General features: G+C 37.0%; 1 protein-coding gene across 4 annotated transcripts in view; it reads left to right on the forward strand.

Moving 5' to 3' along the window:
* The window catches only part of LOC149780998 (kinesin heavy chain-like), a 103113-nt gene that overhangs the window by 1156 nt on the left and 81603 nt on the right, over window positions 1–20354 (forward strand). For 2 of the 4 annotated variants that reach the window (XM_089938108.1, XM_089938110.1), the window contains exon 2: window positions 12998–13021. The exons of the other annotated variants lie outside the window; for them this stretch is intronic. In XM_089938108.1, the coding sequence (XP_089794234.1) occupies window positions 12998–13021 (24 nt within the window). The remainder of the gene's footprint in view (window positions 1–12997; window positions 13022–20354) is intronic. 4 annotated transcript variants of the gene reach the window in all.

The following is a 20354-nucleotide window of genomic DNA, read 5'->3' on the forward strand; positions in this document are numbered from 1 at the left end:
GTCAAAGTTATGTGGTATAATGCTTAATTATCAGTGAATTATCAAGCATTTTCAGCTAGTGGGGAATTTCCCCCTCAGCACTTTATTTAAAGAGGATTTTAATTTGCAGGTCAGTTGGGGTGGGGGTGCATTTCACTTTTACGAGAACATTGTAAATGACTATGCCCTGTTCTGGTACATTTAAACAAATGTATAATAAATGACTTTTAATGAATAAAGATTAAACTTAATGTTCTTTATCTTCATTATTGGAACAGAAGCAGTAATCATGTGTTATGGCAATGGAACGACATCAGATGCATTAGAACTGCATGTAACAGCAGAGAAATAACCATAAAATAAAATAGTTGTCCATGTACGGCTTTGTCAAGTGCATTTGGTAGGGGAACTTTATGTACCTCTTTTCCCTGTAATGATCAAGATACAGGGACTTGTATATATTGTAGGGTCTGGGAAAGTTTGTGGAAGGGGAGAGAATATGCCCATGGCTTGCTCAAGATGCAACACTGCTTTTAATAAGTAGATAATCAAGGAAACTGATTTACACGTGGAAAACATCACATTATATAGGCTGGAATGATTGCTTGCCAACATTTAAGGCCTACAAAAAATGTTTGTTTCATACTGCACTAGTTTTAAAATTAGGGTAGGAATGTTTATTTTAATGTTTTTTTTTATACCTATTTAGAAAAAGTGCTAGGGTCAGCAGTGAGAAACAGTGACACCCAGCAGACCGGAAACATTTTTATTTTTGCTTGCAGATATTCCAAATGTCAGAGACCCCATTACCAGTACTATTGTGGATAATGATTGTCCAAATATAGCTTTTGTCAGTAAATTATAGATTATTGTAGTGTAAGCATGATTTTGAGGCCCCCGCTTGAGTGCAGTATCAACCCCACCCCTCCCTTGTTTGGTCAGGTTACCTGACCATACTTAATTATTCTTTGCAGACCCTAAATATATATTTTGCATTAATTTTGTTTTGAAAAAAAAGTCATAATATGAAATAATACCAGTTGTCACATGACAATGCATTCTTAATCTTTGTTCTGTGCAGAATATTTGGTGGTAAAAGAGGCAAATAAAAAAAACATTGATTTTTTTAAATTTGCCTTAAAAAATATTAATTTGTCGGGTTCTCAGTAGAAGCATACCTTCAGCATTTGGGCTTGGAATTTGACCCATTTCTGATATGGGTCAGAACATCATTCTTAATTACCCTTCAGTTGACTGGACATAATTTTCTATTGAGCAGGCACTGTACATAACAAATTTACTGTATGCTAATTGACCAGTATTATTGCACCTGTGTTAAATCAGTATGACCTGGCATGAGCTAATAGTATGAGGTCACCAAGGTCACATTTAGGGGTGCATGATTGAATCAAGGTTAGATTGTTTTGAGATTATCTTTGATGTTTACCATAATTAAAGGAATATGAAATCAATCATGACTTGATTGGATTAACTTGCTATCAGTTATTGATGTATGTTTGTATGGTGAAATGTCCCATATGTGCTGTGGGTGAATATGACTCACACTACACAGCCCACAATACACTATCAATATACATATACATTTTTATAGCTTTCCACACTTAGGAGGTCTGTATGTTGTTTATGAGTGTTGACATACTGGTTGTTTGTCCAGTATAAAGATAAAAGAAAGACATAGAGATAGACATAGACTTGGCATCTGTTTATATGCCCATCTCATCTTTCAAAAGGTAACAAAAATACTATCAAAGAGACTACCTGTTAGTCATCAGTAGTGTTAACACATTAACTGAAATCCGAGTAGGAAACACATTTTGAAATAATCCTAAGAAAGCAACTTCCAGGTGATTTTGCAGTAACGTAATGCCTAGTTGTGTTAGAAACATTGTTTTTCATTGGCTATTTAGGTCGTGCATGATCAGAAGGGTAAACGTTGGAGTTTTTTGTTGTTGTTGTGCTTAACTGACCCATTATTTTCATATCAAGACCAATCTTTATTCCAAATGCCCATCTTATCCTACTTTTTGCAGAGGTTCATCTGTCTGTTAGCAGTTCATACTGGTCTGCCTTAGATCTGAGACCAAAAAGTCTAAAACCCAGACACAAAATCAGATTCCAACCACAGACGACTTTTGGGTGGAAAAAATTCGAGTCCAAAAAATGAGGTTTTTCTCTCTGTATTTTGTAGTGCAACTAGAACTTCCAGATTATTTGGTATCATTGTAGAGCTACATCTTTCTATAATACCACCCAGTGTATCTTACATGACCTTGACATTACAGAGCTCGGCAGTAGGCTACTACCTCTAGCCACGTAAACACGTGACCAGGGGTTAATTGAACCTTCTAGGTCATTCATCTGTGTCAGATGGACATGACTCATCTTGGTCACCACATCATTTGTTTTGCATGAATAATTTAAAATATATCTTATTACCAGTTTCATGGAAGACATGGTGATCATTAAAACAGAAGAAATGGTTCAATAGCCATGTGCATGGAAAACCTCATCTAGATCAAGTCTGAATGTGGGAGAGTGAATGCCAATACAATCGATTACATTGTACTTCCTGCAAATTGAAAACAACTGCTTTGGCCACAGGCATTTGTTTGTTTTAGTGAAGAAGGAAAACTATTGACAACACCTGCTTCCCTTCTTTAAAAAAATAAATATGGACGTACGTTTACAAACTCATGCAGTCTGAAATTTGGACACCCACTCCTGCCCTTACCATTAGCACCTTCAGTAACTGATTACATCTCTTTGCATAAAATTAAACATTCCAAATTTGCTTACAATGTAAGTACTTTTACAGAACATATAATAACCACTTCTGTGCAAAATTTATACATGTATGTTGCTTTGCCACTACTTTCTTTGTGTCATGCAGAGAATAAGCTGTATTAAGTTCTGATCAGTGCTTTTTGTAGAGTAGAACAAACAATAACCACCATGCAGAATTCAGTGCAACATATTTCACTGTATGAGATGATGTAACTATAGCCATTAGTTTACACCCAAGTAGACAAGATACAAATGAACAGAATAACTTATGTCAAAGTGTCTACTTAATGTTGAGTCAGGTACTTCATTATACATGGGGAACACATATATTATGCTGAACATGCAGTTGAGATATGCTGATTAGCATCTGCACCGTTGGGGAGGGGGTCATTACAAACATTGTCACCTTGTGCTAATTTGTAGAAGGTGAGTGGATATTGTTAGTAGGTTTTTCAATTTTACTGACCAAAATGAGTGCATGCGCTTATGATGCCTGTCTCAGACGAATTCTCAGTTTAAAGAATAAAGAGGTAAAACAAGTAATAATTATTCATGACTGCTGAATATTAAAGTAACTTGTATAGGGTAAGTGTCGTTTTGTGTCAGTTGTCCACCACTTGTAATAGTGTGTGTACTGGTATGGCAAAAGTATTGATACATCATGATCAGTTAGTCATTTCACCCACTCGTGTTTGTCTAACCATCAGATTATGGTCAATGAGACAAAACTTTGGAAAATATGGCAGCCCCAGAAGCCATTTGTCCACGGTGGTAGATAAACTTGAGTTGTGTTTTTATTGGTGATTAATTTGTTTTAATGATTGAATTGTTTAAAAATTTAATTTGAAGTTTAACACTTAACAGGTTTCTTATAGTTTTCTGGTCCTCATTTCCCTTGAATGACTTTATTTTGTTAAGCATGGCAAATGTCTTCTGTATCATTAGAATCTGGCAGTGAGAAAGCGGCCATGCTAATACTGCAAGAAAGATCATAAACTTCATTTTTCTTGTGGCTGGTTTTTAAGGTTTGCTTACTACTATCTAGTACTCCTCAAATCTAGGTTAATTTTGTTGAGAAAGTTTCTGAGTTGGACATAGATGTAATCCCAAGTGTTGTATTTATTAGCCAGTGTTTCTGGAGCATTTGGATAAAGCTTCATGATTTTGACATGAACTGAGATCATATATCAACTGCTCTTAAATATTCTCAAAAACAATTCATCATCATCATCAGCAGCAGCAGCAGTCTCATGACCTAGTGTGGTCGTCGAGGCACTGTGCTGCTGAACATCTGACCAGTTCCTTCCACTTGTCTCGATCATGTGCCAATGCCTGTGTCTCCTCAAAACTTTTCCTGGTCCAGTCTGTGATGTTGTCAGTCCACTTTTTTCTCTGTCTACCTCTCCTTCTGCCACCCTGGATGCTGCCCTGCAGGACTGTTGTGCATAGACTGTTGGCTTTAGTGACATGGCCATACCATTTCAGCTTTCTCTTTTTGACGGTGGTGAGGAGATCCTCATATTGGCCTACTTTGCGCCTGATGGTGTTACACACTTTTTTATTTGTGATGTGGTCCATGTAAGAGATGCCAAGGATGGTTCTGTAGCATCTCATTTCAAGTGACTGGATTCTTCGTTGTACTTCTGCTGTCAGGGTCCATGCCTCACATGAGTACAAAAAGACTGAGATGACTAGAGCTCGCAATAGTCTGATTTTAGTTTTCAGACAGATATTCTTGTCTCTCCAGATGGGTCTTAGCTTTGACATAGCTGCCATTGTTTGTGCTGCTCTTGACAAAATTTCTGCTCTTGATCCCTCTTCAGTGATTATGGAACCAAGATATCTGAACTGGCTCACTGTTTCCAGTTCATGTCCGCTGACTTTAATCTTGGCTGAGATTTGTTTGCCACTATTTGTCATCAGCTTTGTCTTCTCAGCACTTATCTCCATGTCAAATCTGGAGGATGTTTCATCCAGGTTCTTCACTAAGGTGGCAAGCTCATCTTCACTGCCTGCCAGCCCATCAATGTCCTCTGCAAAGCGGAGGTTGGTGATGTTACGCCCTGCAATGCTGACTGTCCCACAGTGGTTTTCCAGGGCTTCACTCATGATGCGCTCTAAGTAGATGTTGAAAAGCGTGGGTGACAGGAGACAGCCTTGACGCACTCCCACTGTTGGCTGGAACCAGTCCCCCACAGAACCTTGGGCAATTACTGCACTGGTAGCCTTGGCGTACAGCTGCTTGATGGTATTGGTTAACTTTTGACCCATGTTATACTTCTTCATTGTGGCCCACAATGCCTCATGCCACACTCTGTCAAAGGCCTTTTTGAAATCTATGAACACATGATAGATGTCTTGTTGGTGTTGCGAGTACATTTTGCACAGAACCGTGAGATTGAATATTTGTTCTGTTGTGCTTCTTCCACTCCGGAACCCGGCCTGTTCTTCAGCGATTATTTCTTCTGCTTGTGGTTTCAGTCTGTTCAAGATGATCTTCAGCATTACCTTACTAGCATGGCTGATCAAACGGATAGTTCTGTAATTTTGACACAGCCGGAGATTGCCTTTTTTGGGAAGTGTTATAATCAGTGACTGGGTCCATTGTGTTGGCCATTCACCTGTTTGCCAGATCTTGTTGCAGATTTTTGTTAGTAGCTCTTTCACTGATTCTCCCCCATTCTTGATAAGTTCAGCTGGGATGTTGTCTACTCCAGCTGCCTTTCCATTCTTCAGTGCTGTTATTGCTGACTTTACCTCTTCTTTGAGAATGGGGAAGTCATCATCATTTGAGGAGTTTGGAACTTCAAGCACATCTGGGTCTCCTGTGGACAGATGGTTGTAGAGTTCTTTGCAATACTCAGTCCATCTTTCTGCATTGTCACTTGCTTCTGTGAGGCATTTTCCATTTTTGTCTTGAATGGTACTGACTCTTGGTTGTTTCTGTCTGGTTAGGTCTTTCACAATTTGGAATGCCTTTTTGCTGTTATTCTTTATCAGACTGTTCTCCATTTCTGTGCACTTTTGTCCAATCCAATTTTCTTTTGCTTTGCTCAGGTTTTTTCTGATATTCTTGTTTATTTCTCGGTACTCCATTACCCTTGTTGTGTGTCTGGTGTTTTTTAGTTCTCTTCGGGCATCACACAACTTCAGAATCTCTTCTGTAACCCAGGGTTTTTTCTTTGGGCGATGGAGGCCAATGATGTCCTTGGCAGCTGCTGTCATGACTCTGTTGAAGGTGTCTGTCATCTCATTGACATCAGCATCCATCACAAGGAGTGGAACAAATTTTCCTCCAATTGTGGCTTGGAATGACTTGCAGATGTTAGGGTCCTTCAGTTGTTCAAGGTTGAATTTGAGCCTGATGTTCTATGGCTTGTTAATTTTCTTCAGCCTCACTCGGAAGTTCATAATCACGAGGTCGTGATCACTCCCAACATCAGCACCTGGGAATGTCCTTGTTTTTGCTCTATTGATGCCAGATCGGTAACGGTTTTGAACCAGTATGTAGTCGATCTGGTTGTGATGGGTTCCATTTGGTGAGTGCCATGTCCAGCATCGTGAAGCTTTATGTTGTCCCAGGGTGTTGGCTAGTACCAAGTTGTTGTAGCTTGCGAACTCGAGCAGCCGTCACCCTCTTTCGTTGGTAAGCTCATTGCAAGAAGGTCCACAATGTACGTCCCAGTCTTTTAGAGCATCTTTGCCAACTTTGGCATTCCAGTCTCCTTGGACGACGAGGATGTCTTTTTTGCTGACCATGTTTAGAATACCCTGTAGTTTGTTGTAAAACTCTTCTATTTTCTTCATCATCATCATCGGTAGTTGGAGCATAGACTTGAATAATTGTGATGTTAAAGTGAGATGCTTTCAGACGAATGGAAATGATTCTGCTAGATATGGGGCAGAATTCAAGCACAGATCCCATGATGGCTTTGTTTACAAGGAAGCCTACCCCATTTATGGACTTGTCACACTCTCCACTATAGTATAATATATGCCCATCTTCGGTTTAGTGTTCTCCTAGGGATTTCCTTCTAACTTCACAGAGTCCCAGAATGTGCCATGTGTAGTGTTCCAGCTTATGTGTCAACTCTTGAAGCCTTCCAATTTGCGCAATGCAGTAACATTTAACACATTAACCCCTGAGCCAAACAGCTAGGCATTCCCCTACAGCATACATGTACTTGCAGAGATCACCTAGAGCAGTGTTAGCCTTACCAGTGCCTGTATCCCTGAGACTTGCTGACAGCACTTGGCTTGCAGATTTTTAAAAAGGGGGCTACTTGCAATACATTTTTTTTTTTTGTATTCATTTAATTAAGCTGAAATGTGGCACTGCAGTTCTCATTAAAAATTACATGCAGAAATAAAACTCATGCATAAAGGTAAAAGCAAATGATGTACTTACCAATTTGCTTCTCTTGCCATGAATAATCCATAAAATCCCTTATGAATTCACACTGAATTATTAACACCATCAATGCATGAAATAATTATATTTTGTGTACACTGAAATTCGACTTGTCATCTCTCTTGTAAACTTAACATCCTGTGAATGGATGGACATATTTTACTTGCTCTTTACTTACCTTTCTTCCTTAGAATTCTCACACACATAACAAACCTTGAATTATAACACTCATGCTAACAAAATTTATTTCCCAAACATTTATTTAACGATTCTTAAAATGATCTACATATGGTTTAAAACAATCCACACACAAATGAACATTACAATGAATACTCGTATTCATAACTTCCCAGCGTCACTTTTGTTTACTGCATTGTTGACATCTTCCCCTCTTTTCACAATTCTTAGGATAGTGGCCTCCGGTGTTTGTAGCTAGTGCTGCTATATCACTTTCCTGGCAATCTCCAATAAGTAATTTTCCCAGATTCATATTAAAATCAACTAATCTGTGTGCTTTTATCTGTCTGTTCTTGCTCCGCTTGACATGATGTTCTGATTCTCTCATTAGTATGAATCCATTGGTAACTGTGATATCAAACAAAAACAAAAACAGGTACACCCACTTTTTTGGCTGCTCTATATATATTGTACTGTGTTCTCAGCTGGTCTGCAGTGGCCACTCCCATCATGTTATTGTCTCTGGCACCATAGATGGTGCTCTGATGTCCCTGACTTCTCCATTTCTGGATTTGCTCTTTACTGCCCTCTCTTTGGCTGCTGGATCTTCTGCTGTTGATAGAGTATAGATGTGCTTCTTGTCCATCCGAACACAGGCTGTTAATTCCCCTCGCTGTACTGTTTTGAATTCCCCCCTTGAACCCTAATGTCTTTTATTAGGATATCCTCTTTTGTTAAATCTTATGGTTGTACATGCATATGTACCTTTCTGTAGAAGCTTCTGTGATAAATCTGGACTGGTGAAATAATTGTGTACATTTCCTATATGGTTTCTTTCCCAAATCTTTTGTGTTAGGTCCATAATGACATGTGTTGCTAATCCAACTTCTCTGGTACCTGCATCCTTACCTGTATAGACTTGAAAATCATTGGTATAGCCATTCATTGGGTCAGCCCTCATCCAGACCTTGATCCCATACTTTGATGGCTTGGCTGGTAGATACTGGTGAAAAGCCAACCTGCCTCAAAATTTTATCTACATTTATGTTTTGATGAGGATTGTAGTTTTCCAAGCAGCTGTTTTGAATGGCATCATACACTGGCCTCACATGATGCAGCTTGTCATGACCTGGTTGAAGCCTGGGAGGATTATGATGACTATCATTTAAATGAAAATATTGTGATATTATATCAAACCTATCTCTCCTCATGATTACTCTCACACTTAGGTTTCCAAATAGGGCATCTGTTGACCAGTACATGGCTGTCTTAGGGAGCTGAAGAATACTCATAAAAACTCTCATCTCCATCCATGCTTTAATTTCTCTCTTTGTAACATCTTTCCGGTGTGGGTCTTCTTTCTCCTCCTGCTTTCATCTTGGATAGAGATTGGTCTTATCTACAGTCAGCTGAAATAAAAATGCTGGAAAAAAAGCTCCAAAAAATTAAATTCATTTGCATCAGGGTCTAAATTCGTTGTTGGCCCTTGTGCTGGTCCTGTGTATGGCCTCTTGTCAATGTGTGTTCTATCATTTACGATCAGCTCTTTCATTTTCTTGTTCTACATCCTCTTCAACATTCTCATTCTCATCACTACCGCTGTTATCTCCAACAGCTATTTCGATGTCACTATCAATCTCGTCTGATGAAAATCCTGCAAATTATCCATTAGAATCTGTGATGTAAAAGTCTGCTCCCAAGTGGCTGATTCTCATCAATTTGTATCATTTTCAGATCTAAATATTTTCACTATTTCTGCTGCTATCTCAATCACATTTTTTAATCCCTTTGTTCAGCAATGTTCACTCTATGTAAGCTAAAACTGTATTGGTTAAACTGCCTGCATAATTAGGAAATGACTTCAAATCATTGGTTTGCCCTGATTTAACTCTTCGTGTGGGATACAGGCCTAGACAAATCCTGCCACTCAATCTCGGCACCCAAGATACAAGCTCGGTAAACTCAGCCACGTTATTGAGGCACTCGGGAGATGAGGGAGGTAAAGTAAGACGAGTTATCGGGGCAGCAGGGGTTAATGTGTTCAACAATAACAAAATCAGATAAGCAGCTCAAGTGTTTGTGCCGGAATCATTTTTTGTGTGATCTCCTTTCTCTCTCACCTCCATCAAAGGTCGGTCGGTTTTTATTAAATGGCAAAAGTCTTCAATTCTAAAATTACAACAGAAAGGTAATCAATTAGTAGCTTGTTGTACACACATAAGCCCTCCTAATCCAATTACTCAGCAACTGGTTTAAGATTTCCTGTCTGCACTAAACTGGTTCCCACTGGATTCTGTGTGTGAAGATAGAATGCCCAAATATATTGATTGATCTTAAAACAATACTAATAGTAGTGTTCATTTTGTTACTCCCAAAGTGGCAGGGTAGACTTCAGCTGTAAAAGGTATATCCAGTAGAAGGCCTTTAAAACAGTATTTGTTTTCTGCTGCCAGTAGAATCAAATGTATATTGATGGGCAACCAAACAAATGCTGATAATGGATCAAATGTTAATCAAGTCGTACTTGATTCCTCAGACAATTGTAAACGTAAAAGATAATCTCCAAGCTTGATTCATTTATGCCATCCTAAGAATCACGTCATATTTTAGTTCTGCCAGTTCAATTTCATTTTGCATAGGTGTGATATTATTGGCTGCTAAGTTCTAAAACAGTGCACTGTAGCCAACAGCAGTGTAATGGTCAGCTTGCACTAAGTAGGAAATTATGACTGAGGTGAATGAAGGGTAATTTGGACTAATGCTTCGTCCAAATCAATGTGGAACATAAAAATGCATATTTTATAATTTCCATGTATCAGCAATACTTTAAATCTAAATTCCAGGGGTAAAAACCTGAGGATCCACATCTATTGAGAACCTGTGTGTTTGTGTGTGTTGCACAATGAGCATTGGCTCCTTTTTCTCCTCTGTCCCCAAGACATGACCATGTGTTCCCTCTGGATGCTATTTTTTCAGAATAATCAGAAAATAAGTCTACTACTTTTCATTTGTGGCTGTCCATCCATGTCTCTGTTGACCCAGGTTGCTAAAGGTGTACAAACTATAAGATGCATATGAATGTGTATTTTAAAACAATGTACCTGGTCATAGAAACATCAATGATTGTGGTAGTCTGCAATGTTAGTTCCAATGTTAAATAAATTGATGGTCATTAGTGTAATATATCTTGGAGCTTAAAGTCACTCCATACAGTGAGGAAGATGATATTTATTTTGAACTAATGATAAAATTCATGCATAATCACCATTTGTCATTCAATTATTGATTTGTTTGGAAAGAACAGTAATTCATAAAACAAGTATTTACTATAATAAATGTTGTTGGATAATGAGTGTAGACTAATGTTAAAATAACGCAAGATCTGCAGCTCATTTCAGGTTAACTTGACCTTCTGTTGCTGATGCCACTTAACTTGACCTTCAATTGCTATTGCCACTTAACTTAATTGCTAATGCCACTTAACTTGACCTTCAGTTGCTAATGCCACTTCTGTATGATATTGTTTTTAAAAACAAGTTATGTCATTTTCCATTCAACATGTAGATCAACAACCAACAACAAATATGAATTAAAGTTTCATGCAGTATGATTAGTGTTGCTCAGCCCATCAAACTGTGATCGGCTTGCATTTAAATCTGAAAGTAAATTAAACTGTGAGAACATTTGTTTTCAGTAACAAAACTTACAATGCACTGTATGTACATTTAGTTGTAAACAAAATTGATGGTGGTTCTGGCAGGATATCCAGAATAAGGTGTGTTGTTTTATAAGTACAAAAAAGTGTTTCCTTTTAAAGTTTATGACAACTTAAATTCAAGTCTCATTTTTTTTACTTGCCTGTTTATCAATCTGAAGCCATTCTGTAAAGTTTCACACAGAAGGGTTGTCATTTTGCACACTTTAGCAAATTTATTCTTCATCAATTTTTTTTTATTATGCAGTGATTTTTAGAAGATTTCCACCAGAGGGAGAATTCCCAAAATGGCATTCCCATAAAGGGGAAATTTCAGTTTTTTAAGGGAGACAATAGTATCTTTAAAAAGATAACAGTTCAATATGTTTTAACAACTATGAGAAATAACTAGCATAGAAGTTGTGTTTTTTTTTTTTAATCTTTATCATTGCCACTTTGTCAGCAATCATATTTTATGAGTAGGACACTATTTTGTATGAATTTAATTTAGAGCTGTATATAACAATAGAGACATTACCACTGAATAGTTGAAACTGTATGCCTGCCATTGCACAGCTTTGATAAGTGACAGCCAAGACGTTACCAATGAGTACCAAAAACTGCAAGTTTGCATTGCACGTCATGCCGTGTGATAGCCTAGACATTGCCGCTGAATAACAGAAACTGCATGTCTGCCATTGCACAACCTAGACTAGTGACAGCCAAGACATTACCACTGAATACTAAAAAAGTACATGTTTGCCACTGCACAACCTCGACAAGTGACAGCCAAGACATTACCACTAGATACCAAAAACTGCATGCCAGCCATTGCACAGCTTTGATAAGTGACAGCCGAGACATTATCACTGGATACCAAAAACTACATGTCTGCCATTGCACAGCTTGGACAATTGACAGCCAAGAAATTACCACTGGATACCAAAAACTGCATGCCAGCCATTGCACAGCTTGGACAAGTGACAACCAAGACATTACCACTGTATAGTAAAAACTGCATGCCTGCTATTGCACAGCATTGCCATGTGACAGCCAAGACATTACCATTGAATACAAGACCACTCAGGTGGCCTGGTGGTTAGAGCATCTGCCTCAGATGCTGGAGGTTGTGGGTTCGATCCCTAGCTGAGTCATACCAAAGACTTATAAAAATGGTACTAACAGCTTCCTCGCTTGGCATCAGCAATACGAGGTTAGTGTTATGACTGGTCGGCCTGGTATCAGGATAATGTGACTGGGTGGGACATGCGACATGATGCCCCAGTGCTAGACATCACTATAAACTGCCAAACTGCAGACATCGTACCAATATGACTGAAAAATTGTTAAAGCTACGTTAAAAAGCCAAATCACACACACACCACTGAATACACAATACTCAATACCAAAAACTACATTTCTGCCATTGCACATCCTTGACAAGTGACAGCCAAGACATTACCACGGAATACTAAAAACTGCATGTTTCATTGCACATCCTTGACAAGTGACAGCCAAGACATTACCACAGAATACCAAAAACTGCATGTTTCATTACACAGCCTTGAAAAGTGCAGTTGGTAAAATGCATTTAAGAACTTCGTGTAGATAATCAGTGAAAGTGTGGGATTGCTCATATTTTAAAGTCATTTGGTAAGCATTTGATGGTGGTATTATCTGCAAGTCAACATCTTACATGATAGATGAGTTTTGTTAAAATAAATGAATATTTCTGGTTTAGTATACTCAATTTTAATGCTCAGATTCATTTTTAAAGTGAGATTCATTCATTTCACAAAGTTGAATGAATCCTAGAGATTACACTGAATATGAGCTGGATTTAATACAAAAATTTTCATGTGCAAATGAATTTTATATAACTGAACATAACATCGCTAGATTCACTGGAGTGCCAATGCTTGAATTTTCAGCAAGGACCTGAGAGCCGAAGAGAAGTAAGTTGTTCTTTAGAGCTTTAAAAATGTTTCTTCTGGCCTTGATTGGAGATTCTTGAAGAATAACCACAAAATCCTACTTTTGTTTTGCCTATGAATGATGAGACAAAGATATGGCTTTTTTGGGGGGTGGCAGTCATAATGGTCATCTTGATGAAGATTCAGCCATAGTTACTTGGTCCATGTCTTATTTTAATATACATCATACTGTTACTGTATGTCAAATATTACTTCCACAATATACATAGGATTCCTATCCTCCTGCTCACTTGAGCAGAAAGCTTTGTCTCCATTCACAGGCAAAACTGTTTTATGGAACTCATTTTCTTCATAGTTGATCTTAAAATTCTGGGAAAATGACAGAGTTTCGCTTGTGCAGAAAATCTTCAACTTGGATTGCTAGATGAGAGATTTTTTCAGCCCTGCATTTTAGATTAACTTCTAATGCCTAACATTTTTCATCATAACCTGTTGTTTAAATTTGCCTTAATAATTGCTGCACACATTCGGATATATCTCTTTGTTTAAAATTCTGTTTCTGTTGAAGATGTTGACACAAAAAAAAACATGTTCCATATGCACTGTAATGCCTTCACTTGTGGGATTCAGCTAACACCCCTCTTGGCATGTATTCCTGTACTGAAAATTGGCGTAACTATATATATGTAAAATATTAGGGGATTTTCTGGATATATAAGGGTTTCGTGAAAGACAGAAGGGTTTGAAAATCTTTTGCCTGATTTTCAGTCATTGTATTGATTTTTTTCAGCATGATTTTTATAAATAGAAATAAGTGCGTACAAATCCATAATTACACCATGCACTCTTTAAAATTATTTTAAAATGCATTATGTAAGATATGCTAATTACCATAAATCATAGTTTGGACTTGGCTGGATTTAAGACTCATCATGAAGTGCGGTTTTTAAGTACACAGCATAAAATGTTGGAAAATTACCTATTGTCAAAATGTAGATTTTAGGTATTAACACTTCTTAAAAAGGATGAAATATGGTTGCTTTAATCTGGCACAAGAAGTAATACAAAACTACCAGTAGTCGTTGTAAACTGCATCCATGGTCCATCTTTTCACATGTTCCAAGAAAGAAAATATGTTTCCTATTGCATTGGTTGTAAAAGTTAGGTAGGCAGGCTGTTGTTGTTTTTTTATAATATTTGTTGTACATTATATATATTAAATAATTTGTTGTGATTTTTTGGATTATTTTTTTAACTATGTGGGGAAAAAGTGCTAGGTTTGGCAGTGAAAAACAGGGATGGTTGTCCATCTGGAAACTCATTTTGTTTGGCCTCATTAGTTTGACATTTAACCTGGAATCTTAGCATCACAAATTGTTTGCTGAAAATTTCTGTCCTCCAGTGCTTCCTAAAATATAATACTTGCATATATTTTGTCATTTTTTTATACAGAATCTGCAAATAAATAAGTGATTTATGAAAATCCATTATCGTGAAGTTAGCTCATACACTAAAATTTGTGTGCGTTGTACTGTTGCAAATGGTCTTTGATCTGGGAATCCACAATTACTGTAACAATCCTGTTAATGTTAATATTTGGCATGTGTTCTGAGATTTATAGCATGGGACAGTGCAAAAATGTGGGTTATTCTAACCTCATTTGGATGCCTTCTTATATACTCTACATGTACAGAGACTATTCCAAAATGTGGATGATGATTCTATCCTTACTTAGAGCAATGTTATAAAATCAGATTTTGTAAAATTTTCGCTTAATATAATTTTTTTCTCAATTTGGGGTTAGAGTTTTTGCATCCTGATTACAAAGGAATGAGTGGCCGCAATGGGGCGATTTGTTTAAAGCACTCACCTTTATGGATCATTGCTATCTCACCTTTGTCTGTGTGGGTTCGAGTCTCTGCTTCGGCCAGTGTGGCTATGTGAGAAAGCTTGCCAGTAGCTTCTCATGGGTCGTTGGTTCTTTCCGGGGTTTCCCCTGTTCTTCCTTCACCATTTATACTTCCCATATAAAGCCTATCTTGTGCTGAAAATGGCATTAAACCCTACAGCAACAACAAAGGAATGATCATTAGTTAATTGAGGTCAGTTTTTAAAACAATAAATTTCTCTCCGATATAGTTTGTATTGATAGAAAAAAATTCTACTAAACAAAATAAATTGCTAACATTGGTTGAAATGTTTCATTTTATACATTTTCTTCTGAATAATCAGATATCCAGGTACTGGGTACTTTGTACCAATAACGTACACTGACCTGTCTAATCATGGTCACAGGCCGGTAATGCTAATTAATAGCTACTTTGTTTCATATTCAGAAATGTATTTTCACAGCTTGTACAGTCTAGTCTTGTTAATCTCATTTATCACAGGGGTCAAACTCAACTTGAATTGACTTCTCCTTCTGGACAGATTAGGGAGTCGAGCAAGAAATGCAATATATATGTGCATGTGTGCTTTGAGTTCTTGTTCTCATTATGTATATTAGCATTTAACATTGTTTTAAAGCAACATTCTTAACACATTAACCCCAGGAGGTTTTTGTCATTTTCGCCTGAAATTCGAGTAGGAAACACATTTTGAAAGCTATTTCTGAATACATTTGAAAACACCAAATCCCAGGTGTTCTTTCAATAACATACTGCCTAGTTGTGTTAGAAATATAGTTTTTCATTGGCTATTTGGCTCACGCATGAGCAGAAGGGTAAAAGTTGGAGTTCCTTTTTTTTTTTTTTTTGTTGCTTAACAGACCCATTATTTTTGTATCGAGACCACTCTTTATTCCATATGCCCATCTTATCCTAATTTTTGCAAAGGTTCATCTTTTTGTTTGCAATTCATACTGGTCTGCCTTAGATCTGAGACCAAAAAGTCTAAAATCCAGATAATAAATCAGATTCCAACCACAGGCCAATTTTGGGTAGAAAGAAATTGGGTCCAAAAAAGGAGGCTTTTCCTTCTGTATTTTGTAGTGCAACTAGAACTTCCAGATTATTTGGTATCATTGTAGAGCTACATCTGTCTACCTTTTTATAATACAACCCACTTTAGTGTATCATGCATAACCATGATGCTACAGAGCTCGGCAGTAGACTGCTACCTCCTGCCACGTTAACTCGTCACCAGGGGTCAATGTGTTAATGAAACCTTGTAATCCATAGTAATTTGATATCTGTCGTGAGAAATTATCCTTCAGTTGTCAATACATTCAGCTGCATCATGTCGTAATAATGGGACATTGCTATACAGGATTCAGTAATTATTATTGTCCCCATTCTTTAGTGGCAAATATTGTGGCACCTTCTATCTGTCTATCTGTCAGTCGTTGTTGTTGTGGGGTGTAATGCCATTTTCAGCACATGATAGGCTATGCATGGCAGCCAGTATTAGTGGTGGAGGAAAAACCTGGAAAAAAAAAAAGGAAGAACCACCAACCCACGAGAAGCTCCTGGCAAGTTTTCTCACATACCCACATTTGGCTGAATCCTAGACTCGAACCAACGCAGACAGAGGTGAGATGTCAGTGATCTGTAACCGAGAGCGCGTTAGACCACTCTGCCACATGGGGGCCCCATCTGTTAGTCAGTTACCAAATCTCATAAATGGCATGGTGTAAATTCAGAACAGTTTGTTATGTTGGTCATGAGTGATGTCAGTCTTCGCACCATGGTCCTTGGGAGTGGAATCAGAGGTAGTTTTTAATTAAAATGACATTTTTAAAATAATGTCTTACAGATATGTGTGTCATTTAAAACTACAAACTTTATCATAGTATGCGATGTGACAGACTTTGCATTACTGCCTCTGGATTTGGTTGCATGCTGTGTAAAATCTTTCAGAATCCCATCCTTTACTCAGCCATTAACGTGATTCAACCCATTTTTGATCACTTCCTGCATGGTTGTTGAGATAGTGCTATATATTAAGGCAAATATAAACAACAGGAATCACTGGTGCTGGTTAAGATGTTACCTAAGTGGTGCATAACAGAATTCAAGAATTTTGTTAATTATCCTAAAGGTGTTTGTTAAATACATGATTGTCAAACCAGTATATATTGGAAAAGCAAGACAGATCAGCAGTTGCTTATCCTACATCATCATCATCATTATCATTATCATCATCATCACTTCCGTAAGATTTTGGGTTTTGATTTATGTGGTCTTGATTTGCAGGCCATGACCATTTTGTATTGTATATTTTTCTGCTAGTTTTAAAAGCATTATTCTGTTCATATTCTCCCATTGTTTCATAAATTTATACACCGGATTATCTAATTTGGTGTTCAGTTTTTGTGTGGCTCAGTGCTTGCTGCAGTTAATTGAAAAGTAAAAGTTTGCAAGTTTCTGCATTTGTTTATTAAGGCCTACTCGAAAAAAACTTGTAAAATTTAGCTTCAGACACTAGCAAGCAGTGAAAAATTGCAGCCCAAAGTTTTATTTTCCCACCTGCATTAATAAAAATGACTGGTATCATATCATAAAATATAGTCATATGAGCATTACTTGGATTGCAGTGAATGAGCAACATTATTTTAGATACCAGCCAAAGCTGAAATTTTCAGTTAGCATTTTACTTCAGACATTGACTGTTCTACTTGGAGTCTACAGAGTGTACAAGGTTCATTTTGACCACCTTTTGACCTTATTCCTGTAAAACCCAATGTTCTCCCAGGGTTGAAATGATAATGCTTGTGCAACTTAGGTTACAATTCATTACCTTTGATGCAGTATATAGGGTTTCCCTTTACCCTCAAGTTTGCATTATAATATTTAATTTGATCCCCAGTTTTGACACCAAGTCTGACCCCATTTATGACCTAAGGGTATTTTTGACTCTTAGTCTTGCATCTGGAGGGGATATACAGACATCTCAATCCATGTACAAAATAAAAAGGGCAAATGACTATTATCATTTTGAATCAGTTCTCCACTTCAAGTACAGGTTATACCTATGTTTGCATTAACTGGGAAAAATGATTTTATTGATACAGTTATGAATCACTTCACTCAGTGTTACCAATTCATTTGCTGACATCCAGATCTGGTTGGTTGGTTAGGAATAAAAGCATTTTTAAAATATGGGTTATATGATGCCCAGGAAATAGTGGCCAAGTGCCTTTCCCAAAGATGTACAGAGGCAACCAACCTTAGGAAACCTGGGTGCATATTGAACCCATGACCCATGGATTACAAGTCGGACACTAGCATCTGAGCTACCCAGTCCTGGCTTGGTACAAACATTTGCAGTGGGAATATAACCCTTCCATATTTGATATTTAAAGAATGCCCCTTACTGATCACATTTCAGATTCTGGTAATCCTCTAATGAGAAGTCCATTCTTTTCTCTATCTGCACAGCAGTTCTTGGTTAAATTGGCTTACTTTATCAACAACAAAAAAACTAATGGGATTCACAATGAATATAGTTAATTGATGCTTCAAATAATTATGTTAATTTCTTAAATAAGGTACAGATTTAATTATTTTTATCCTGTTTTAGGATTTGCTGAATATTTATTGGTTTGGTGTTTTATGGCACGTCAACTTAAGTTGGTTATCCATCACAAAGTACTCTGGTGATTCATGCATGAGAAGTCAAATCCCATTACAAAACAGGCATGTAATAGGTGACACTAATAATGATTACAGGCACTCATGTTTTAGATTTATGAATTGCTTCATTAAGTACTTACTTTTTTTGAATCAGTTGTTGAGTCAGACTGTGGCATGGTTTGCTACAGTTTCCTTGTCCACTAAAAGAACCTTGTCATAATTATTGGACAGAACTGTGATGTAGTTTGAGTACAAGGACTGATTCTAACCATATAATGCTGGTTAAGTGAATATTGTTTGCAGAAATTAATAAATCTTTGAGGAAAGTGCCTGTGGTAATGATATATCTTTGAATTTCTTAAATAAACTTGAAATAGGTAACGATATTTGCAACCCATGTTTTTCTGTAAAAAAATACACTTTTGGACCTAGTAGAGGTTGCTGGGTCCCAATGTTTGCACTTCTGGAAAGAATATTACTTCCTAACTTGGGTTCCACAACATAACGTCACTAAGGTATGTTGGATTTCAGCCTAAGTTATCATGCACCTTTATATTGATTAGACTTGGAATAAATTGGAATCCCAGCATTCCATTGCATCATTTAGACTGGTAGATCGAGTTGGTTCAATATCAATGATGCTTGGATGAATCATAATATTTATTCTGGCGATAGCGTATCACAATACAGACCTGGACTATTGATACGGGGCGATAGTAGAATGAAACGTAAACTAAATGATATAAACTGCCCACAAGGTCTCTTACTGCATATGAATCTGTGTCGTGGGGATTTCTGTTGAGAATTTGCTTTGTATTTGTCAGGATTGTTGTTGCTTGTTGAAATGCCTTTGCAGGCTTAAGAAGATGTTTATCAGAATTGTACATGTTTGAGCTGGCTGAACTACTTCCAACATTGGTACTTAAGTCGACATTAGAAAGCTGAAAATTAATGTTGGATAGATTTGTTTCACAATTTCTTTAATATTTCAACATTGTTCTTGGTCTTCTAAATTTAAAAAATTCACTTGTACCACTGACATTTTGAACCGAGACAAAATGGTCATATGATTATAGTCCATTATAAACTTTCAAAATTGTTTTTAAAATTCTACTTGAAGAGTAAATGGAAATACAATTTCTGTTAAAAGTAAGAATTGTTTGTGTACAGAATTTATTGTACAACAGGTTTCGTTATTATAACGGTCTTATGAAGGCTTATATTTTATACAGCGTTAGATTGCTTTTAAGAGTTGTTTCACTTTTAGATTTACCTTCTGAGAAAATAAGAACATCATGTAAAAATGAACTTGTGCCAGTCTTTAGTGCCAGTCTTTAAATTTATGTTAACAAAGTTGAGCACACAGAATCCTTGCAAATACTTTCTTTATAATCTGCAAAGAGATTTCAAGAGAGTAAACAATAAAGATTCCCCACCCAAAAACCCTCAGATCAAGGGTATGCATTACAAATCCAATTAAAAAATAACCAACTCAAATGCTGACGGATTAACATCAAGTATACAAACTATTTCTTTCTACATGGTGTATCTACCTAATTAATAACTGCATGTTAACTTCAAATAGCGGTGAGTACTATGGGAAAGAATGTTTTAGAAATTACTCTGCATACATTATGAATAGTACTGTCAAATATTTCCTCTGAGTACTTTATGTATTAGTAGGCTTTGACTGTTAAATGGTATGAACTGATCTCCTAGGATTCAGCATAAAACAAAACATGGCATTTGCAGTACTAATCAGTACACGTACATTTCAGAAT

The sequence above is a fragment of the Sinohyriopsis cumingii genome, chromosome 16 (genome assembly GCF_028554795.1).
Source record: "Sinohyriopsis cumingii isolate HCF-2022 chromosome 16, ASM2855479v2, whole genome shotgun sequence".
NCBI lineage: Eukaryota > Metazoa > Mollusca > Bivalvia > Unionida > Unionidae > Sinohyriopsis > Sinohyriopsis cumingii.